At 55.3% G+C, this 20,682-nt stretch overlaps 6 protein-coding genes across 6 annotated transcripts, besides 1 other annotated feature; all 6 read right to left on the bottom strand.

The window, feature by feature from the left end:
• Positions 1–2,507: 2,507 nt before the first annotated feature.
• On the bottom strand, positions 2,508–3,614 carry LPMP_291210 (hypothetical protein; the record flags this gene model as incomplete). Its single annotated transcript, XM_010702427.1, has 1 exon — positions 2,508–3,614. One exon carries the CDS (start codon positions 3,612–3,614, stop codon positions 2,508–2,510), a length of 1,107 nt encoding a protein of 368 aa, XP_010700729.1.
• Positions 3,615–4,802: 1,188 nt separating this feature from the next.
• On the bottom strand, positions 4,803–5,237 carry TXN1-1 (tryparedoxin; the record flags this gene model as incomplete). The annotated part of the gene is made up of 1 exon (XM_010702426.1): positions 4,803–5,237. The coding sequence occupies one exon, from the start codon at positions 5,235–5,237 to the stop codon at positions 4,803–4,805; it is 435 nt and encodes a 144-aa protein (XP_010700728.1).
• Positions 5,238–7,120: 1,883 nt separating this feature from the next.
• On the bottom strand, positions 7,121–7,555 carry TXN1-2 (tryparedoxin; the record flags this gene model as incomplete). Its single annotated transcript, XM_010702425.1, has 1 exon — positions 7,121–7,555. The coding sequence occupies one exon, from the start codon at positions 7,553–7,555 to the stop codon at positions 7,121–7,123; it is 435 nt and encodes a 144-aa protein (XP_010700727.1).
• A 1,373-nt stretch (positions 7,556–8,928) lies between these two features.
• On the bottom strand, positions 8,929–9,375 carry TXN2 (tryparedoxin; the record flags this gene model as incomplete). The annotated part of the gene is made up of 1 exon (XM_010702424.1): positions 8,929–9,375. One exon carries the CDS (start codon positions 9,373–9,375, stop codon positions 8,929–8,931), a length of 447 nt encoding a protein of 148 aa, XP_010700726.1.
• Positions 9,376–12,253: 2,878 nt separating this feature from the next.
• Positions 12,254–12,788: a repeat region.
• A 476-nt stretch (positions 12,789–13,264) lies between these two features.
• LPMP_291170 (tryparedoxin-like protein) lies at positions 13,265–14,083 on the bottom strand (the record flags this gene model as incomplete). Its single annotated transcript, XM_010702423.1, has 1 exon — positions 13,265–14,083. The coding sequence occupies one exon, from the start codon at positions 14,081–14,083 to the stop codon at positions 13,265–13,267; it is 819 nt and encodes a 272-aa protein (XP_010700725.1).
• Positions 14,084–17,194: 3,111 nt separating this feature from the next.
• LPMP_291160 (tryparedoxin-like protein) lies at positions 17,195–18,316 on the bottom strand (the record flags this gene model as incomplete). The annotated part of the gene is made up of 1 exon (XM_010702422.1): positions 17,195–18,316. The coding sequence occupies one exon, from the start codon at positions 18,314–18,316 to the stop codon at positions 17,195–17,197; it is 1,122 nt and encodes a 373-aa protein (XP_010700724.1).
• Between the last annotated feature and the right edge of the window lie 2,366 nt (positions 18,317–20,682).

Here is a 20,682-nt window from a genome sequence, read left to right as displayed (position 1 = left end):
AGTGAGTATGACTACGTGATGCTCACCTTCCCCCAAGTGCTCTCTCTCTCTGTGTGACTTGTCCTCTCCCGGTGCACGAGGGCGGGGGGAGGAAACAAAGAGAAGAGGAGGTGGTGACACGAGTGGGAGTGGGGGAGGAGGGGAAATCAGCGAAGAAGAAGGGCGAGGTGGCAAAAGCGTCTGTGGTTCGCTCGCCCTGCAGACCCTCTAAGACAGTGAAAAGACTGAAGACGCGGAGTGGCAGACAATGGTTTGGGTCTGGGCAGAGTGACAAGACGGCAAAGTCTTCAGAGAGTGCGCTTCTCGCTGTCGCTGCGATGGTGAGCCGATAAGAAAAACGCCCGAGGTGGGTGGTGAAGTGGGGAAGGGGATCGACACGCTTCGTCGTGCACAAAGACAGAGGGGGGGAGGGGGAAAGGGCTGTGGAGAACACTGGCGAGAGGGGGTCTATGGAAAAGAAAGTGGAAAGCGAACAACAGAGGACGCGAAGACAATACGTGAAACACGCACACTCGGCGCACAGGAGGAAGGGGGAGAGAAGGCGGGGGGACACAAAAATGCTACCAAAAAGCTATCAGGAGAAGAGAGAAGGGCGTGGAGAGAGCAAAAAGGAGAGACGAGTGCGCTGCAGTAGCTTACCCGTATCACTTGGATAGAAAATGATGCCTTCGTTGACCGAGCGAGAAGGAGGGAAGGCAGAGCGGTACATGAAAAAGGGGTGCTGCAAAAAATCTTGGGTGCGGCTTACACCACAGTGACCTGACGCACCAACACCCTCAAGCATCAAGACAAAGAACAAAACAACAGAAGAAGCACGCGCCAGCCACAGCGGTGACGACTATGGGGTGGCACTCGCGTGTCTTTGCACGTGTGTGGCACGCGGGAACGGGTTCTGGGGGAAGAGTCGACTCTTCCGGACGGAACACCGTAAAGGTGCGAAAGAGAGGCAAAAACAAAAGTAAAGACAAGGCACTGCGTGACACGAGAAAGATATACCCATGTTTGTGTGTGCGTGTGTGTGGGGGGGGGGGGGGGGCACAGAAAGGTGCGGTGTTTGAGAGAGAGAAAAAGAGAGGGAATGGGAAAACGTGAGGGCAGCAGAGCCAATGAGTGGGTGTCAGTGAAGATCAACGCGTGACACGCGAATGGTCACAGCAACAACTTCATGTATAGCACATCAATGCGTTGTAGTGCTCACGCTCACCCCTTCTTCACCGAAAAATGCAAAAGCTCAGCTATACTAAGCGCGCGTCGGCTCATTACACAAGAGCAGCACAAAGACCGAGATGCACAGTTTTCCTGTTATCTGCGGCTACTCTTTCCTTCTGTCTCCGGCCTCTGCGTAGGTGTAGGTGTAGGGCGCGGCACGCTCCCGCCTTGACGGATTACGGCATACTGCGGGGGATGCACTTTCTTTCGTTTCCTTTCAGGTGGGCGCCACGGCGACGTCGAGTTTCCAGTGATGTACATCAGAAGGTGTGCGCCATTAAGGCGACAGCTATGAAATGGGAAGGGAGAGGCGTAAAACACGCACAAAGCACACAATACGTAAGGAAAGGAAAGGCAGGTAGTCGTGTAGAGAGAGAGGGAAAAACACAGAAGATGAGAGAAGGTGCGCTGAGAGAGGGATAAGAAGACGGAGGAGAGGCAGGGGGGGGGGGCAAAGCCTGCAGAAGAAATGAAAGCGCGAAGGCCAAGAAGATGTGTCCTGCTCCCACACACAGAGAAACAAAAACTGCACACGCAGCGTAGCACACCATTCGAATATGCTGATATGCATTGATGTATAAAAACATCAGCACGCATATCTACATAGCAAGGGAGAGACGTAGCGGGGCAGCCACAAAGACAGAGACCTCCATGCAACGCGAGACGGAGAAAGCAAACTTCTCTCGCTGGGATGTGTCTCTCGGCAGCCTCTCCCGCATCGCCGTCGTGTCCCTCCACGCCCTCCCCCCCTCGCGCAAAATAAAAGCGCCATCTCCTTTCCCTTCTTCACTGCCTTCAGACCTTCTCTGTTGCATCAACGAGGCCTGGAACAGAGACTGAGAAAGGGAAGAAGACCCGGGGGGGCGCTTGCGAGGCATGAGCCCAGCAGAGGTGCTTGCAGACACACACACGCGCTAAAAGGACAAGCGAAATGTACATGGTGAATAGGGCGAAGAGCAGGGGAAACAAGGCACATCCCTACATGCCAGCCCGAGGAAAAGAGAAGACCCGAGAAAGGCAATGAAAGAAAAGAAGATGGCGATGTTATCCGCATGTGTGTGTGAGTGTTGCGCCGCCGTACCTGCATGTCACCGCTCTGCATCTCGGACACACACACACACACACAGAAATAAAAAGATGCAAGAAGAGGGGCATTGGTGGATGCAGCGGTGGAGAAAGCAGCAGCCTTCCAACTGCAACGGCGAGAAAGAGAAACGAAAATGGCAACACTGCAAAGCAAAGACCCCCCCTCGCCGCGTCTTCCTCATTCGCCTCGCTCTCTTGTCATTTCTGCCGTGTCAAACACGCGCAAAGCGGAGCACGAGGTAGGCAAAGGCCTCGAAGCTAAGCCAGCCATTGTTCGCTAACTGCGCCCCGTCTCGCTCAAGTGTCGCGTACTCTGTCGGAACACCCAGGTCGCGCTCCAAGGACTCCATGCAGCGCTGGAACTCCTCAACGCTCAGGACGCCACGCCCACATACATCCAGCTCCTCAAACCACTCGCGCAGTTCCTCTTCAGTGATCGGGAAAGGGGTGGCGTTCAACACGGATTTCACGCCGTCTTGCGGCGATTGAACCTCCGCCAGCGAGGTCGGCTGCGTCGTCGAAATGTATCCAGGCGAGCTCATTGCGAGGCGCACGGTCTGGTAGGCGTTGCTGCGGTATGGTGCGGCCGGCCTGGTCGACGATGCGTGAAACGGCAAAGCGCCGGTGTACATAGGCACCACTGCGCTCTCGCCGCTCTCGGCTTGCGCCGATGCCTCCAGGGATGCGGCATCACCCATCTCACGCTCCTCCGCTGCTGGTTTGGCAGCAGTCTCAAACTGAGCTGAGCTCCATGCAGTACCACCTCCTGCATCGGCGGTGGTAGGGATGTTTGGAGTGGTGGAGTTTACCACACTCCCACATGCCGTGCTCCGCCGGCTTTTCATGTTCTCGTGCAACCTTTCATAGAGAGACATCTTGCCTACACGGATGGGAACGCCTTCCGGCTCACCAAACATGCCGCAAGTATGGAGAATATCCTCCAGTGTGCATGGCGGTGGTGTCGCCTCTCCCGGCGTTTCATCACTCTTTGACTCGCGAGGGGCGGCTATGTCAGAGATCAGCCGCTGCACATACGCAGGATCGCGTGCCTGCACTGCTTGCAGACGCGGGGTTGTGTAGCGTACCCACACCTCACCGGCCTTGCTCGCCGTCAGCGCCGCTGTCTGTTGCTCCTCGTTGTACCGCTCAAGCTCTTGCATAAAGGAAACCTGCTCCACAGGGAGAAACACCTGGTAGTGGCTCAGCAACGTTGTCACTCGCTCCTTGCTGGCCGCGTCCAAGCTGTCAAACAAGCGCGGTTTCTGCGTGGCCGCGGCTCTGGCGGCTGACCCGACTCCTGCGGTAGTGGCGGCAATCATCGTTTCCTCCCCCTTTGTGTCTTGTGTACACGAACGGGAAGCACAATCACACTTTACTGGCGTCAGCTGCCGGAGAAGCGAACGCAGGAGCAGCACGAATGCTACGTGCGTATAACATGAAAGGGAAGGACAAGAAAAATAGCGGTAGAAGGGGGAGAACGGGTGGATCGGCAAAAGGGGGAACAAACACATACACGCGCAGCTCGAGCAAAAGATGCGAGTATCAACGCCCCAAACAACGACATGACAACCCCTCCTTCTCCATAACCTCACTCAGTCGCGTGTCTCTGTACCAGAGCCAACGAGTGCACGTCCTACCAGGCGGGTCTGCGCAAGGGAAGGAAGCGTGAGAGTCGGAGAGACGTGTTAAGGCGGCGCACGCAGCATAGAAAACCCGCTAACGCGCGCAGCTCCCTGATCCGCAGGACTGCAGCAGCGCCGCTCGCCGGTGGAAGTCGGTCGCTGTTCGTTGGCTTACCTCTCTGTCTGCATTTTCAGTGCGCACAGTGAGGCCCACACGCACACGCACACGCACACACGCACAGATGCACAAGCAAAAAAAGGAGGTCACTAGGGGCCACTGTGCCACCACCCAAGGAGCTAGAAGGGTGTGGGGCGTAGTGAACGGCAGCGACAGCATCGCCGAGACGCACCAGGAAGCAAAATATTTCTAATACGCTGTTACGGTGGCACACAAGCACACACGGACTAAATAGAAAGAGGCACAAATCGAGTGGGAGGCGGGTCCCCGCACAAATGTGTATGCGTGAGCGGGCACCTCCGCAAGTCGCACAAGAGAGAGAGAGGAATAAAGATGCAGAAAGCACAAGAGAAGCCATAGGAAAAAAAACCACAATTGCCGAGGAGAAGCCGTGACAAGCCGATACAGTGGACCTAGAAGGGCGAATAGCAGCATCGGCCACCGGCAGTAACAGCAGCAGCGGGGAATCACAGTTGTACGCACCACAAGCTGGGAGGGGAAAGAGGGCGTATGAAGCTCAGGCTGCGGCGCAGCTCCCAGCTGACAGCCACGGCAAGCGCGCGACGCGCAGGCCCGCTGGCACCGCTGGATGTGAACGGTAGCGATGCCGGTAGTCGGAGACAGGAGAAGAAGAACAAAGAGGCGAGGCAAGGCTTACGCCTGCGCTAGCGTATACAGCCGCTCACCTCGAAGCTCTGCTGCCTAGCTTAGTCCCTCCACGGGAACTGCTCGCCCTCGGGGTCCTGCGTCAGCGCGTGGCGCGCGCCCGTCGTCACGACATCACCAGTGTCTGCGCACACGCCGATCACCGTCGGGATCGACCCCACGTTAAACGTCTTTGTCAGACTCTCCACAAGGTGACGTTGCGAGAATGGAATCGCAAGCCACGGCATCTTCGCGTAGTACCCGTTGAAGCCCTCCTCCTCCTCGTCCCATGTCACAAGTACGACCTCGAAGTTCTTCGAATCATGGTACTTCTCGTAAAATTCAACCAGCAGTGGCGTGAAGCCGCGGCACGGTGGGCACCAGCTCGCTGAGAAGTAGAAGAACACAGTCTTTCCGGAGAGCGAGCTCACGCTCACCTCCGATTGCTGCTTCTGCAGTGTCACCACACCCGGCAGGTGCTTGTTGAGCCCGGACATGACTGCGTGCACGGAGAGCGGACTTTGTGGTCAGCTTTCGGTGGAGGGTATCACTGATGTGAGCGCGTGGGTAAGCGTGCTTTGTCGACCACAGGGTGGTTCGGGTGTACTGAGAGTGGCGGTGTTTGCGGTGGGAGTATTCTTCGAGTGGGAAGCAAGGGCGCGGCGAAAGCTGGTTAGTTGCACACACACACACACAGGCGCCGTCGGAACAGTTGTGAGTGAACAGCAGGGAAATGAGAGAGGTTAGCGAAGATGACGTTGAGAGACGACGAGGTGGCGTCATGCTTGCATGATGATCGTCTCACAAAGGCGTTGGGCGTGAGTTTAATAGAGCCTCCTTGCAATGCTGTGGAGCTGTTTCACAGATAGGGAGAAGACTGCTTGGGGGAGATAAGGTGATCGTGATGCACGGCCATTCAATATATTTTGAGCAGCTCTCACCCTCCTCTTCCTCATCGTGCCCCTCACCTGTCTTTTAGAGCTACAAAGGGCAAGGTACTGGTTCATGCGCGGCGATGACCAACTGGGCCGAGGTCTCCTGTGAGCCTCGCAGTAACGTTGAATGTGTGCTGTTGAGCAACCTATCCCTAACTTCTGTGCGTGTACACGCACAAACTCGAGGGCGTAGCTCTCCATTCTGCGTGTACGTGCATGTGTGTGTGTGTGTGGGTGGGTGTGGGTGTAAGGGTCGTTGCGTAGTTCTTACCTTCCGAACTTCGGTAGGTTCTCGCTGCTTCAAAAAGACGTCTCTCGTGTGCTCAGAAATGTCGCCTACCGGTCCTCTCCCTCACACATCTCACTACGTAAAGGATGACAACAGTCATGATAGAAACGCGCGCGCTTCATTTTGCTGCTGCAGTGGTGTCAGCTGAGCAGGCCTCAGGCTGTTTGGTGCCCTTCCCGTACAACTCATTTTTTCTCTGCTTCGCTGACCCTTCATGTGTAGAAGAGCGGTATGAGCTGAGGCAGAAACCGGCGCAGAAAGCCCATGAAGAGCAAATAAGAAGGAAAACGAGAGGATACAAAATCGAATCATGTAGTGCTTCTTAGTACTTTGGCGAGGCGCTCGCCTCCCCACTGCGTCCTCGCTCTCTCTCTCTCTGTCTGTCTGTCTCGCTTTCTCTCTTTACCTCTACTGCTGATAGGGCAGAGATGTGGAGGAGGGCTGGGGAGGATGGGGGGAGTCGGTGAAAGGAGGAAGAGAGGAAGGAAGGGCGAAGAAAAAGGGGGAGAAACAACCACAAAGAGAACCAAAGAGTTGTAAGGCCTGCACAGACAGCGACACGAGAGAAAGCGCGCCCGAGAAGAGAGAGCTTGGGAGGGGGAGGGAGGGGGGCAATCGCTCACACGAGACCCCAGCACGGGAAATATATATAAGTAGGAGGCAAAAAAAGAAAAGCAAAAGAAGCGAAACAAAGAAGAGAGATCAACACAGAGAGCGCGCGATCTCACTAGAAACCACGAGGAGAGACAGACAGACACACGCACCTACATGTCCGCACAAGAGAGCAGTAGAGGGGGGCTTGTGCCTTTCTCCTCGTTTCCTTTGCGCTGTGCCTGTTTGACAATGTATGGGATGACTGTGCGTCCCTCTTCGGAAGGGCCACCTCTCCTCCTCTCTGCTTCGCCTTTCCCGCTACTGTTCTCTAGCAAAGTCGCCCAGTCCACGGCTACACACACACACACAGAGGGAGAGAGAGACCGGAGAGAAAAAAAAGAGACCATCGTAAAAATTGGAAAAAACGAACCTCGAAAACACGACATGTACGTACGAAAGAGAGACAAGAAATGAAAAAGGCGAAGAGGAACGGAGGGCCGGGGCAAGGCTTACGCCTGCGCTAGCGTATACAGCCGCTCACCTCGAAGCTCTGCTGCCTAGCTTAGTCCCTCCACGGGAACTGCTCGCCCTCGGGGTCCTGCGTCAGCGCGTGGCGCGCGCGCGTCGTCACGACATCACCAGTGTCTGCGCACACGCCGATCACCGTCGGGATCGACCCCACGTTAAACGTCTTTGTCAGACTCTCCACAAGGTGACGTTGCGAGAATGGAATCGCAAGCCACGGCATCTTCGCGTAGTACCCGTTGAAGCCCTCCTCCTCCTCGTCCCATGTCACAAGTACGACCTCGAAGTTCTTCGAATCATGGTACTTCTCGTAAAATTCAACCAGCAGTGGCGTGAAGCCGCGGCACGGTGGGCACCAGCTCGCTGAGAAGTAGAAGAACACAGTCTTTCCGGAGAGCGAGCTCACGCTCACCTCCGATTGCTGCTTCTGCAGTGTCACCACACCCGGCAGGTGCTTGTTGAGCCCGGGCATGACTGCGTGCACGGAGAGAAAGAGGGGAGAAGAGAGAGAAAACCGATGAGCTCAAACGGGAAAGGGCAGTGCTTGTCTGTGGGCGACGAGGAGACGGTGAGAACGTGAGAGGACGCGTCAGTAGGGATGCTGAAGTCCTTTGCTGTATGAAAGAGAGAGAAGGAGTAAGTGGTGGCGGGGGCTGCGAGCAGGAGGCCAGGATGGGATGCGTTGCGATGGCACCCGTTTGTGGGTGTACCACGTCCGTACAAAACACAGCCAAGGTGTGATGTCCCGGCAACAGTGGAGGGAGCGGAGGGAGACGGCAAGGAAGCCCAGTACAGGCACAGGCGCATGAATAAGAGAGAAAGAGAAAGAGATGCAAGAAGCGAGAGAAGGCCGATGAGGTGAAGAGTCCGGATGGGGGGAAGGGGAGACTGGGTGGGCTGATTTCAATGGAAGCGACCTGCGAGGATTGTCTGACGTTGCATTTTCCTCCTCCCCACGCGTGCTGCATTCCGCAAGGAAGTGAGACGGGTGCTTGAGTCCTCCTTCACCAACACACCGTGTGATATACGAGCAGCGGATTGTTCGGTACACATGAGAGTGACAAGCGTACAGCGAGCAAAAAACACCACACGATGGCTCTTCCTTCCCTACACATTCTCGCTGATTGACGAGCCGTGAGTACGTGGGTTCGCAGAAGCCCACATAAGCGCACTCACTGCCTCTCCCATTTTGTGTCTCGCATCAGCACCTGGTTTCGACGAAGTACCTACGGAGGTAAAAATTGACTACACGCATAGTCCAACTGAGCACTTGCCTTTGGGCTCTTCCCTCTCTCCCTCCCTACCACTATCTGGTCTAACCAAACCTCCGACTGGGACATATTTGCTGATCATCCACACCGGGGCAGACGGTAAACTTCTGTTCTGTGTATACGTGAAGATTCAATGTAGAGGGTGGGGCGCGTCTTGGCTCAACGGTGCACAACAAAGAGCATTAACATAACAGGAATAGGCCCCTAAGTGTACTTGCGTCCGTGTAAATGCACAAGAGCATTGCAATAGTGATCGCTGTCAGGAGTGAAATGGTGGGGAATGACCAACAGTGGTGAGGGGAGTTGACGAGTGGGGGGTGTCGGTGATGAGGATAATAATAGTCCTTGTTGACCGCGCTTGGGCTCATGCCAATCTCCCTCAAGGAAAGCTACCAAGATAAAGAAAGAGAAAGAAGCATCCTCAAGATGAGCATCTTCTAGAAGACGCATACGAAGCATGTGCGTGAGCAGGCGCACACCACCACTATCACTTGCTGCTGAGGCATATACCCCATCTTGCCTTCACCCTTCCCCAGAACTGGTGCATGTGGTACACCTTTTCATATCTACTCATCTACTCCGAGACGTTGGGCCACGGAAACTCCTTCCCCTCGGGGTCCTTCACAACCATGTTGCGCGCCTGCGTCGTAAGGATCTTGCCTGTGTCCGCCTCAACGCCAATCAGAGTCGGAATCGACTCTACCTTGAACCCTGTCCTGAGAAACTCCATCCCCTTTCGATCACTAAAGGGCAGCGCCAGCCACGGCATCTTCGCGTAGTATTCCTTGAAATCATCAGCTGCCTCGTCCCATGAGATCAGCATCACCTCGAAATTCTTCGCCTCCGCGTGTGCCTTGTAGAACTCAACGAGCTGCGGAGTAAAGCCGCGGCATGGCGGGCACCAACTCGCCGAGAAGTAGAAGAAGAAAGTCTTACCAGCCAGTGTTGGCAATGTGATGTCTGTCGCCGAGCCCCTGAGGAAGCTCTCAGTGTAAGGGAAAAACCTCTTCAAACCCGACATGGCAGCAAGGGCGTCAGGCACGGACAACAAGAGGGAGAGAGAGAGACAGACAGACAGACAGCAGGAGGAGCTGAGGCGCAGGGGTTGGAGGAAGAGGAGGGAGAGCACAAGGTTCTAGGTGGAAAGAGAGCAGTGGACGCGTCCGCGCTGAACAAACAAAGTAGAGAGAAAATAGAGGGCACACGAGGAGGCGTAGAAGGATGCGAAGCAGTCACAGCTGAATAGAGCGGAAGAGTAGGCTCTTAATTTACTACAGGTCGGCGTGTGCGGCACCCGCAAGCAGTAAGTCGATGGAGATGCTATAGTACGTTTGTGCGTAGCTGTGTGAGCGAGGGGTGGGGGGGGGGTAATACGTAGTGCTGGAATACACAGGATGAAAAATAACGAACAAACAGAAGCGCAGATGACCGTGTGCTGTGCTGTGGAGTGAAGTGGATGGGCGTGCGTCTGCTTCGGTGAAGGTGCTGGGGGAGAGAGAGAGAGGCTGTGTTTTACGTGCAGTTATTTGAGGTCGTGAGACACTGAAGAAGTACGACACAGACTCGCACGCACACACACACACACACACGATCAACAGGGAGGAGAGGATTTCAGGAAGGAAGAGAACAACGGCGAGATCCACGCAGTGAACGATGGGCATCACCGTGACAGCGGCGGGCAATCGCAGAAACGCACACGCACACGCAACGCGTCAACTGTCATTGAATTGCTCTACCCTGCGAGGTACATAATGTACAGCGCAGAGGGAAGGTATAGAGGCTTCGATGTCCAGCTTGGCGTACGCATGCGCACGCGTACCACTCCTCTCAAGAGCAAAGGGGCCTCGTTGCGCGTGTGCGTGCCCACGCGTGTGAAAACAGCAACAACGCGTCTTTCTCTCCGCGACGACTGGTCCGATTTGTTCCTGTCGATTGCCTTACGTGCAGCGGGTACATGCGTTTGTATGTGCGTGAGCGTGTGGGCATGCGGAAGAAGGCGAGGGAAGTTACATGCACGACAGCTAGTGCTGCCGCCGCCTTCTCATTCGCTCAGTCCCTCCCCTCCCTTTCTCCTCGTCCCGAAAGGTCTGACGAGGGTGCACGCCGACGTTGACACACACACACACACACACGTGCGTGTGTACGCACTAGTACAGGTGCGCCTATGCCTTACGCAAAGCGAGGGCTTCTGGGGGTTTGAAGGGAGCATCAACGAGTAAAGATGAAGGTGACCAAAAAGAGAGAGAGAGAGCGAGAGCGAGAGACAACAATAACAACGTCAACGGTTTGCACGAGACAAGCAGCTGACACGAAGTGCAACACAACAAAACACGGAGGGAGGGAGGGTGGAGGTGGTGGAGGTGGTGACGGTGGTGAAGGTATACCACACAATAATCTCCGACGAGAAAAAAAAGAAAGAAAAAGGAGGCGTCGACTTCGAGACACGCACACGCACACACACGCACGTGCAGAGAGAGAGAAAGAGGGGCACACGCACCAACCCCTCTTTTTGCTTCCATCCCATTAGGACGTGGGGAAAATGCACCTCGCTGCGTTGAAAAGGCTCGTGCACAATCACGCAGACGTGCGCACGCATGCGTGTGCGCTGGCTTTCTTCGCTTGAGGTGCGTAGACATCGAGAAAAGAGAGCCTTTGGATGATTAAAGTAAATAAAGCCATAGCCGCTCGATCAAGAAAAAAAAACGCGCGCCGATTACGATAGCGATTGCCTCACACACACACACCACCACCACCACCTTTTTCATTTTGTGAGTTCCCCCCGTCTCTCTCATTCTCTGCCAATTCTTTACACACATACATAGAAGCGTTCTCGTCCTTCCCTCTATTCCCTTCCTTCAGCTAGTCTGTGCGTGTTTACTTCGTTCCCCCAAGTACTTCTCTGCGCTAACTCGCTGCTCCACCACGTAAAGCAGCTAATATCCTTTGATGGCTCTATGCAGATGGCGAGCTCGTGTTTCGTTTTGGGGTTGGAATGAGAGAGGGAGGCAACAGTAGCCGTTGCTAACGCAGCGACAGTGGCGATGGTGGTGGTAGTGAAAGAGCAAGGCAGGAATGACCCTAGAAGCGATGTAGTCACACAAGTGGAGAGGGGCGTAGGGAGCACGGTAGGGGAGAGGGGAGAAGAAAAAGTCAAGGCACATGGGCTCGCCGGCACGCATGAGTATATCAATATTCAGATACAGTGAGGCAGAAACAAGCCCACACACATGCAGAAAGCTAAGCCATGACTGAACACACCACTAGCAGCTCCAGAGCTGCTCCATAGAGAGCAAGCAAGAAACACTGCAACCACGAACAAGTGAAGTCGACGCCAATGTAACCGACAAGACACGTGCGCGCCTCACGCAAGCACCCACGTTGTACTCTACAGAGAGAGAGTCACAAAGCGAGAGAGAGAGAGAGGAACAAATGAACAAGAAAAGAAATGAAGAAAAGAAGAGAGCGGCTGCGAGAAATCAAGGGTAACGGGAAAACGCCAAAAGATGAAAGTATGCGAAGGCGAGACAACACGCATAGGACGTACACCTTTCAACTGGAACAAGCACGCGTGATCATCTGATAAAAACTCCGAGTGGGTTCTATGGTGTGCACGAAACAGCGAGTGTGTGTGCGCGTGCACAGTGGGGGTGCAGGGGGAGTCTCTTGTTCTCCTCTCATCTATACTTTTCTTCCCTGTTTCGTTGCCCTGCACCGCGCTCCTGCTGGCGCGGAAATACGCTTTTTTTTCGATCGCTATGAGCGCAGGTGCGGTGCGCAGAGAACATGCACCACCTCAAGTGTGCCTGCCTCTTCCTTGAGGCAGCTCACCATCCACCAACGTCTGTGTAGGCGTCGCCTGCTAGAGACCATGTGTGAGCTTCCCATTTTTTTTTTACAGTGTGTACACTCTCTGCCATACAACACATGCGCTCAGCTCCACTCTCCGCGGCCCTGCCACACGCCCACCGCACAGCGCTGAGCGGCGCTAGGCACGCGTCACGGCAGCGCGCCGACCCAGCCACCCGGCCACAGCCTCCGCCGCACACACCGCCCACCCACACCCCCAGGCCGCCCCACAGCCCCCCGCATCATGCCGGCTAACACACGACGCATCCGCCGGGGCGGCTCCGGCTCCTCACACCAGCAGGCGGCGAGGCCCGGGGTGGGATGCGTGCGAGCCACGCCGACACTCCTGCCCATCACACGGGCAGTGCAAACGCACCCACTGCCGCAGGCCGCGCCGACGCAGCGCCATCCACGACCCGACCGCCGACACCAGCAGCGGCACGCCGCTCTGGCCTAGACACGTCGCGGGCGCCAAGCACCGCCACCACGAGAAGCGGCTCGGCATTGGCAAGGGATAGGGGGGTTGCTTGGATTCCCCACACAGAGAGAGTGATGAAACTTGGTCGTCAGATACCGAGTCCTGAGATGTGTTCTGCCATTATTAGGGTTCACGTGTGGGGCGCCTACGACGACGAAGCAAAAAAAGGGGGGAGGCGGTCAAGGGTGCCAAGCCTCATCACGGCGATGGCCTCACGTCATCCGCCGCGCACGAGCACACCAAAGGAGACGGCGGATAAACAAATAAAAAAAATTAGATAAAATGAGCAAAACTGAATACACCACAAACAAAGGAGGAAATCTCCAAAAAGCAGATGAGCGATGGCCTGTACCGTGTCCAGGCGCTCTTCTCCGCACGCCGCTGGAGCACCACAGCGGCAGCTGGACACACACACACACACCGGCACTTCGACCCGTGGCCTCTACGAATGGCTTCCGTTGCAACTGTGCAAGTGATGGCCCCCTCTTTGCCCCCATTGGTAGCGAAATACTAACAACCGCTGCTGTCTTGCTGCCGCAGTCCCCCTCCCCCCCCCCCACACTCCTCCTCCTCCTCCTCCTCCCTGTTAATAATACCAAAAGTAGTAGTAAAAAACACACATTACGATGAGCAGAAGCACAATGCACTCTCGCCAGCCCTCCGTGCGGTTGCGCATGTCGCCCTCCGCGAAGCGCCACGGGAACCGAAGCGCGTCCGGGTCCTTTATCACCATCGCCTTGCCCTCCCTCGTCACCATGCAGTTTGTGTCTACGGCAACAACGACCACCTTCGGGATCGAGACGACAGAGTAGGCGCGTGAGAGGAAACGGGCCACCTCATGTTCCTTGAAAGGCAAGGCCAGCCAGTTGCCGTGTCCGCTGGCCTTGGGCACACGGAGGCTCTGAGGCGTACCTACCGCTGTCGATGCACCCCCTGGGGTCATGGTCAAGGGGGAGAGTTGGGGTTGCTGAGCCTCCCCCATGCCGCTTACTGCACCAGAGGCAGTTGTACTCCCTAAGAGATGTGAGATGTCGCAGCTCATATGGCAGCTCTCATCCAGTGCCTCGTTGGAGGCAGCCGGTGGAGGTGAAGACGTTGCCGCTGGTGGGCGGCGCACGTAGTTGCTGCTGCGATTCTGAAAAAAGTCCATCATGCGCCCCTCCTCTCGATCCGAAGACACGAAGAGTACCTCAAACCCATATCGGTCCTTGTGAGCATCGTAGAAGTCCGCCAGCAGTGGGGTGAAGCGCTGGCATGGCGGGCACCAGTGAGCAGAGAAGTAGATCAGCACGTACTTCTTCCCCTTGAATGCTTCCGACGCGGCGACGGTGGTGCCGTCCTGCCGCAGCACCTTCAAGTCAGGGAACTGCGACAGGAATGGGACGCCCTTGGGGCGGAACGGCATCCTGACCGGGCGTCACTTCGTCGGGAGAGAGCGGTAGCCCCAGCAGCTAGCAATCCAGAAACAGAACAGACGAGCCGCGTCAGCCACTCCGTGTGTAGAACCTCAGCTGTAACAACTTAGAAAATTCGGTCCAGTGTCGGTATCTCGTGCGTGTGTGTGCGTGTGGGTGCGTGTGGGTGTTTGCCTCTCTCTGAATCTGTGCTTGATAGAACTGGCCCTTCGTACTCTCGATTCTGTCGCCGCCGCTGCCGTCTGCCACTGTGCACGCAGCGGACGGTAAAACAGTGGCAAGATAGGAAAGGCCTCGTACGCTTCTTCGCTCGCCGGCACGTGCAATATGGGGGGAGGAGGCTGAGAAAGAGACTGCCGCCACCTGAAACAAACAAGCAAGAGGAAGAAATGCGCAAGCAGCTGTGTAAAAGATGAACGTCAAAAGACAAAAAAAACACAAGAAGGGAATGTGTCCAAGGAAGGGGAGAAGGAAGAGAAGACACGGCGCGGGTCACTCGAGTGTACGACACCTACAGCTGTGTGCGTGACTACGTCTACGTCTGTCTCTATCTGAGTCTGTGTAGGCACGGTCGGAAAGGAGGCACAAGGAAAAACAAACGGGGGAGTGCGCGCGCAACAACAAGGAAGACAACAGAAGAGTGACCAAACAGAAAGAGAACACACGAGTAGCGGAAGGTGAGGTGAGCAAGGCACACACAAGCAACACGCACGCACAAAGAAAGCCTACGAACGAAGAAAAGGGGAATGAGATGAAGGCTTGCGCGTTTCGGTGCGTCCGTATCAAGACACAGAGCGTGTGTGTGGGTGTGTGTGTGTGTGCAGCTAAAAAGTGAAAGAGGAAGGCGGAAAGAAAACCGAGAGAACGCCGTCAAAAATGTAAGCACTGAACAGAAAGAAGCATACCACGCTCTCGTGAGAACGACAAAACACTGAGAGAAAGAGCGAGATCAGCAGAGCTGAAGGAGCTGTGGTCTTCCTTGTAACGCCTTCGCAGGAGGTCTCGTGGGTACGGGTGTGTGTGTGGGGGGGGGGGGGGTTTCGCTCCTCCTCTACGCCACGTGGGTCGCCTCTCTCTCTCTCTCTTTACACCCGGCTTCTCCTCAATGGCAGGGTATGGTGGCAAGAGAAGACCAACTCGCAGAGGGAGGCAAACGGCACGAAAGAAGAGCAGAGACGGTGCTCGATGAGGTGAGTGCGGGGGGACAAAAATGAGCACCAATTAAACAATGAAAGAAGCAGACTTGGCAGATACACCGAGAGAGGGAAGAGGAGGGGGGGCCTGAAAAGCGGAAACAAAGAAATTAATACACACGTACACACTCTCAAGACAAGGAAAGGGGCAGAGGACGACGGAGAAGGCGGGTTGGCTGAATGACAGAAATCAAGGAAGAGTACGTGCGTACGCGCAGCTCAGCGAAGAAGTCACCACTGCCTCCTTAGCAGTGACAGAAACAACAAGAGTGAGACCGTCGGGGAAAAGGGGGAGAGAAAAGAAATGGCAGCAGCGGCAGCAGCAACAAATAAAATGCGAAACAGGAGACTGGCAGGGGCGGGAGAAGACGAGCAAAGTACCAGCCAGAGTACAGTAAAGGCAGAGAGCTGAACGGGAAGAAGTAGGCCAGAAAAAAAACCGAGTGGCTCGCGCGTCTTTCCTCGTAATGACTCTATCACGTCGTCTTCCCCCCTCTGTGTGTGTATGGGTGTGGCTGTTTGCCTGCGCCCCTCTGTGACTCTGTGACTCGGTACTGCTTCTCAGCAACGCGATCGTGTGGATACGTATGTATGAGCGAGAGTGGTAGAGGGAAGGTAGGAGAGCGGACCAGAAACATGCAAACAAGAGGAGGGAGAGAGAGAAGCAAAGCCGAAGGCCAACGAGCTCCGAGGAGATGCAAAGTGGCTCCGTGCAAGCAGAAGCAGCGAAGAGGGAGCGTGGGAGAAGACGACGCGCGAATGTGACGCTGATGCGTGTGTGCAAGAGTGTGAAGCCTAACGTGGGGTTGGGGGACGTGGGCGGTGTAGCTACACCGCGTAAAAGAAGTGTAAGGAGACGGTCAGCACGTGTGTGTGTGTGTGTGCACCGGGGAGAGGGAGAGAAAGAGAAAGAGTGAGACAGAGGAGGTGAGTGTTCGTGTGCGACAGACGTCATGCGCGGATACAGGCAATGGCAGGGCGCAGTACGTACCAAAGAAGAGGTCAACATAAGTGACACACATATGCGCGCGCATATCATCACATAGATCCCACCAACACCATGTAGCCAGAGAAAGGAAGTAATGGAGAAGGAAGGGTGAAACAGGGGTAAGCGATCGTAACACCAGACTGGGAGAACGGGAAAACGATAAAACTCTGTTGATAATCGTCTGGGGTATTTGACCACTCGAGCCTGGTAATATCCACGCATGCAGCGCCGCTGTCGAGCGATCCAGAGCGCCTGTTGGACACTCTCAAGAGAAACCCATGGGTAGGGGATTCCACACTCATGCGTTTGTGCGCCTTGTGGCCAGTTCGGAGGTCAGGAAATACAACGGAGCGTCTGATGCCTGAGTGTATAGACGCAAACGTGCACACTTTTCATGCACCAAACGAAGGTCGACGGCCCCCCCTCCCCCCCTCCTCTCCTCTGCGTTTGCCACCACCGGCAGTAGGGAGGAGGAGGAGGAGGGGGGAGGGGGCCGTCGACACGTGAGAAAAGGACAGGAAGCACGTGCGTCACGGCATTTGCTTGCCTATCTGAGGTGGCCCTCTCTCTTCCTCACTTATCAGCCGAGTAGCTCAGGAGACACTGCTTGCATGAACTCCTTACGCTTTCCCTTAGCTGCACACTGCGCGGTGTAGCCCTCAACCGCAAAGGAGGTGCACATATACACGGGCCAAGCGAAAAGAGGATTAAAAATGAGATATGTCCGCATCTGGAGGCAACGCAGTCTGGGCCATGGCAACGGCCACTAACAAACATAAAAGGGAGAAGGCGAGAGAAAGAGAAAGAGGCTGTTTCTCTCCGCTTTATGGAAGTAGCTCCATCCACTCATCCTCCTCCCTGTCGTGTCGGTCTTCTTGTGGGTATGTGGGTGTGCGTGCGCGCATGGGTATGTGTGAGCTCTACATCTCTGCCTGGGACTCCGACGAAGCCACAGGCCGCGCAATGAGAGCCATCGGGAGCGCCCACGAGAGCACTATGATGGTAAGCACAGCCACAATCACAAAGAATAGCAGCGCCGTCGAGCGGGTCTTGGAATTCATCCTGTCCCACGGGAAGTCCTCCCCGCTCGGGTCCTGCTCCATCATGAAGCGACCGGCGATGGTGACCACGTCGGGGTAGCACTCGGGCAGCGCCACCATCGGCGTCTTCTGCCGCCGCTGCGGGGCGTTGGCGCGATCGATGATCAACGACGGCGGCGGCTGCATCAACTCTGTCTCTGACTCCTCGGCCGGCTGAATCGCCTGCGGCGGGGTCAAGGAGTGCGCTGCTGGTGTCTGGTACACCATAGGTAGCGGTGGCAGCAGCGAAGATGGCAACCCCGCAGCAAACCGCTTGTTGCGGCACACAATCACCCCAGGGTAAGTAAAGACGCGAAGGTGATAAAGAATAGGAACGCCAACGCGACCGACGTGGTCGTAAGGCACAGCCCAGAAACCACGCCGTTTGCACGACATCAGTTGATTGGCATGGGCGCTAGCAAGACCGCTTGTGGCAGTGCTGTTCATCGTCAGCTCTGCCACGCGCTTCAGCGGCGGGGGTATGGAGGAAGAAAAGGTGCTGGCCCTGGAAGTAACTTGGGGGTGCTCCAAGTCGCCGCTGGCACCCTGCCCGCTCCAGTGCTGGCAATTCGCGCCCTTTTGCACTTCCTCCGTAACGCCCGGCTCTTTTGCTTCCGCTTGGCCGTTCTCTACGCTCAGAAGACGGTGCGTTCGCTTCTCCTTGCGCCCCTGATGCTCGCGTCTCTGCGCTGCCGCAGAGGCCCGTTCACTCAGCAAGAAGCCTTTCATCATCTCCGCTTGGCTGTAGTCACGGGAGATGTACACAACCTCGAACCTCTTCGCCTCATGATGTGCCTCGTAGAAGTTGCCAATGACGTCCATGAAGGCCTCGCACTCGGGGCTCCAGAAAGCGCCAAAGAGCAGCACGACGTACGACACGTCACGAAGCACGTCTGTGGCCAGATGCTTGCTGCCATCCTGGCGCACCAGCTCCAGGTTGGACCACTGGCCAAAGTAGTTCATGAACCTCTGTGTGCAGCTCCGCGTAACTGCTGGTGCCTGTGTGTGTGTGTGTGTGTCTCTAGGAAGGCAAAAGAGGGACTTTCTTTGCTCATTCGAACACTCTTTCCAATGCTGGCAATGCTGAAACGTAGCGCTACCCTCACCTTTTATGCGCTGCGTCGTCCCCTTGTGGGCTGATGTGTGGTCTATTCCGTCCTACCTGCTTCTTTCAAGCATGATGTCGCTTCCTCTTCTTCTTTTTTTTGGGGGGGGTGGGGCCTTCTTATCTATGCCCTGCTGCCGCTCTTACTAAATACACGTGGACAACGCATCTCTGCCCGTGTCATTCATACGCATGGGAGGGTGTGATGGGTGCGTGTGTTGGCCGATGAAGGCATTGGAGGGGAGGGAGCAGGGACGTGTGAGATTAGAGAGATGAGAAGTGGGCAACAAAAATGAGAGGACGCGGGATTTGACAGAGGAAGAAGGAGCGGGGAAATGGAAGAACTAGAATAATACACGCGCGTAGCACCGAGACATGATGACGCTCGCAGGTGTGCCTCCCTTTCTTTTTCTTTGCCTTGCCTGCCTGGTAGCGAGAGGAAGGCGATGATGAGGCGCCACTTGCCCCCCCCCTCCCCTTTCACGAGCGAATAATTGACCTGTAGCTGTGTGCGTGTCGAAACTGGCACCAACGATAGGCTTGACTGGCACTCGGGTGTTTGGAGCTGTAGTGCATACTCGCCACACACACACACACACACACGCAGCAGGTTGTAACGATTCCCCCCTCTCTCTTCCTTGTGTTCTTCCCTCCCTCCTGCTCGCTAACCACTCTGCAGACGGGGGCCCAAAAAAAAAGACAATAAGCAAGACAACAACGAGAGACGCTACATGACACAATGAAAAGGGCAGGACTGAAAAACAGTGGAGTGGTGGGGAGCTAGAGAGAGAGAGACCTGGGGAAAGAGGGGGAAGCTGACGATCTGCAGTGCTCATATTTGGGGGGAGTAGGAAGAGCACAAGAAGAAAAACAAAACGCAAGTGTCAAAACAGAGAGGACACACACGCGCGTATGCACTCACTCACAGCGCGACGAGTGAAGAGAATCTGAAAGAGGAGCGGAAGGAAGGATCCGCACCCCATGTGTGGCGTGCAATTGCGAAAGAGAAAAGATCGAACATGCACCTCCACAGCACTCGCATTAACGAGCGCCTATACACACACAAAGACACACATCACGAGTACTAGCACCCGCCCAGGAATGTAGGAGTAACTTGTTGTTGCCACCCCCACCCCACACCACACCACACCACACCACACCACCACCACATCCCTTTATTTTTCCTGTATCTTGTCTGCTACATACTCGTAAGTGTAAAGTCATGCTTGCAACTCTCTGCCTGCATGTATGAGCGTTCTTATGAATGTCTCTGCGTGAAGAGAGAGGGGCTGGGGGGAGACAGGCTAGCGTGCAGGAATTATGACGCGTTTGCGAGTAATAACAACAGGCAATATGAAAAAAAAAAAGGGAGAGAAAAAAAAACGAAAGGGAAAAGGGGGTGGGAGAGAGACGCGCAGTGGTGGAAGGTGAGTGTGTGGAAACAGAAAACGATGCTAAACTGAGAGAAAAGAAGAAGCAGCGCTGATGGCCGCCAGGCAAGGAAATCTGTAGAATCATTAGCAGCTGCAGAAGCCTCCTCCGACAGCACTGCGTGTCGGCCCTCCTTTCGCTCCAGGTAAACGCGCACACCTACCATACACGCACTCAGGCATCGAAAAGAAGCACACTTGAAGGCTTTGATGTGGCCCTTGTGCGTAACGTCTGCATGAGACACACACACACACACACACACGAGCGAGTCGATCTGTTCTACATTGGGAAAGGGGAAAAGGGTGTTAGAAAGGGAAAGCAAAAGATGCGCTCTGGCCTTTTCGTACGACAGGTTCTGAGCAATGTTGACGTTCGATCGCTTTTTTTGTTGTTTTTTGCGGACAGTTTGCTGTTTTCCCTGCGTTGATGTGAAAGAAGAAAGAGGCAGAGAGAGGGGGGGAACGGCGATGATGATGCCACGAGAGGAGCAAACGCACGCACGCCTACACGAAGACGCGACAAGCAGGGGGGCTACCTCACATGTGGCCGCGAGCTGTGCGCGAGGACCGCATGAGTCCACACGAAATGCGCTTTCAGTCACCAAAAAAGAGATGCCATAAAGGGGAATAAACGACTAAAGGGAGAAGAGGCGCAGAAGTGGAAAGAGGCAACCACTAAAAGGCATCAACCACACACACACTTACCTGTTGGCACACGTGCGCAGTGTGGATGATAGCCAGCGCTATGCATATATATATATATATATATATATATATATATATATGTATATGTA

Source organism: Leishmania panamensis (assembly GCF_000755165.1).
Source record: "Leishmania panamensis strain MHOM/PA/94/PSC-1 chromosome 29 sequence".
Taxonomy (NCBI): Eukaryota; Euglenozoa; class Kinetoplastea; order Trypanosomatida; family Trypanosomatidae; genus Leishmania; species Leishmania panamensis.
The sequence above is the reverse complement of the archived record's forward strand: the minus strand, read 5'-3'. Positions and strand labels throughout refer to the sequence as shown.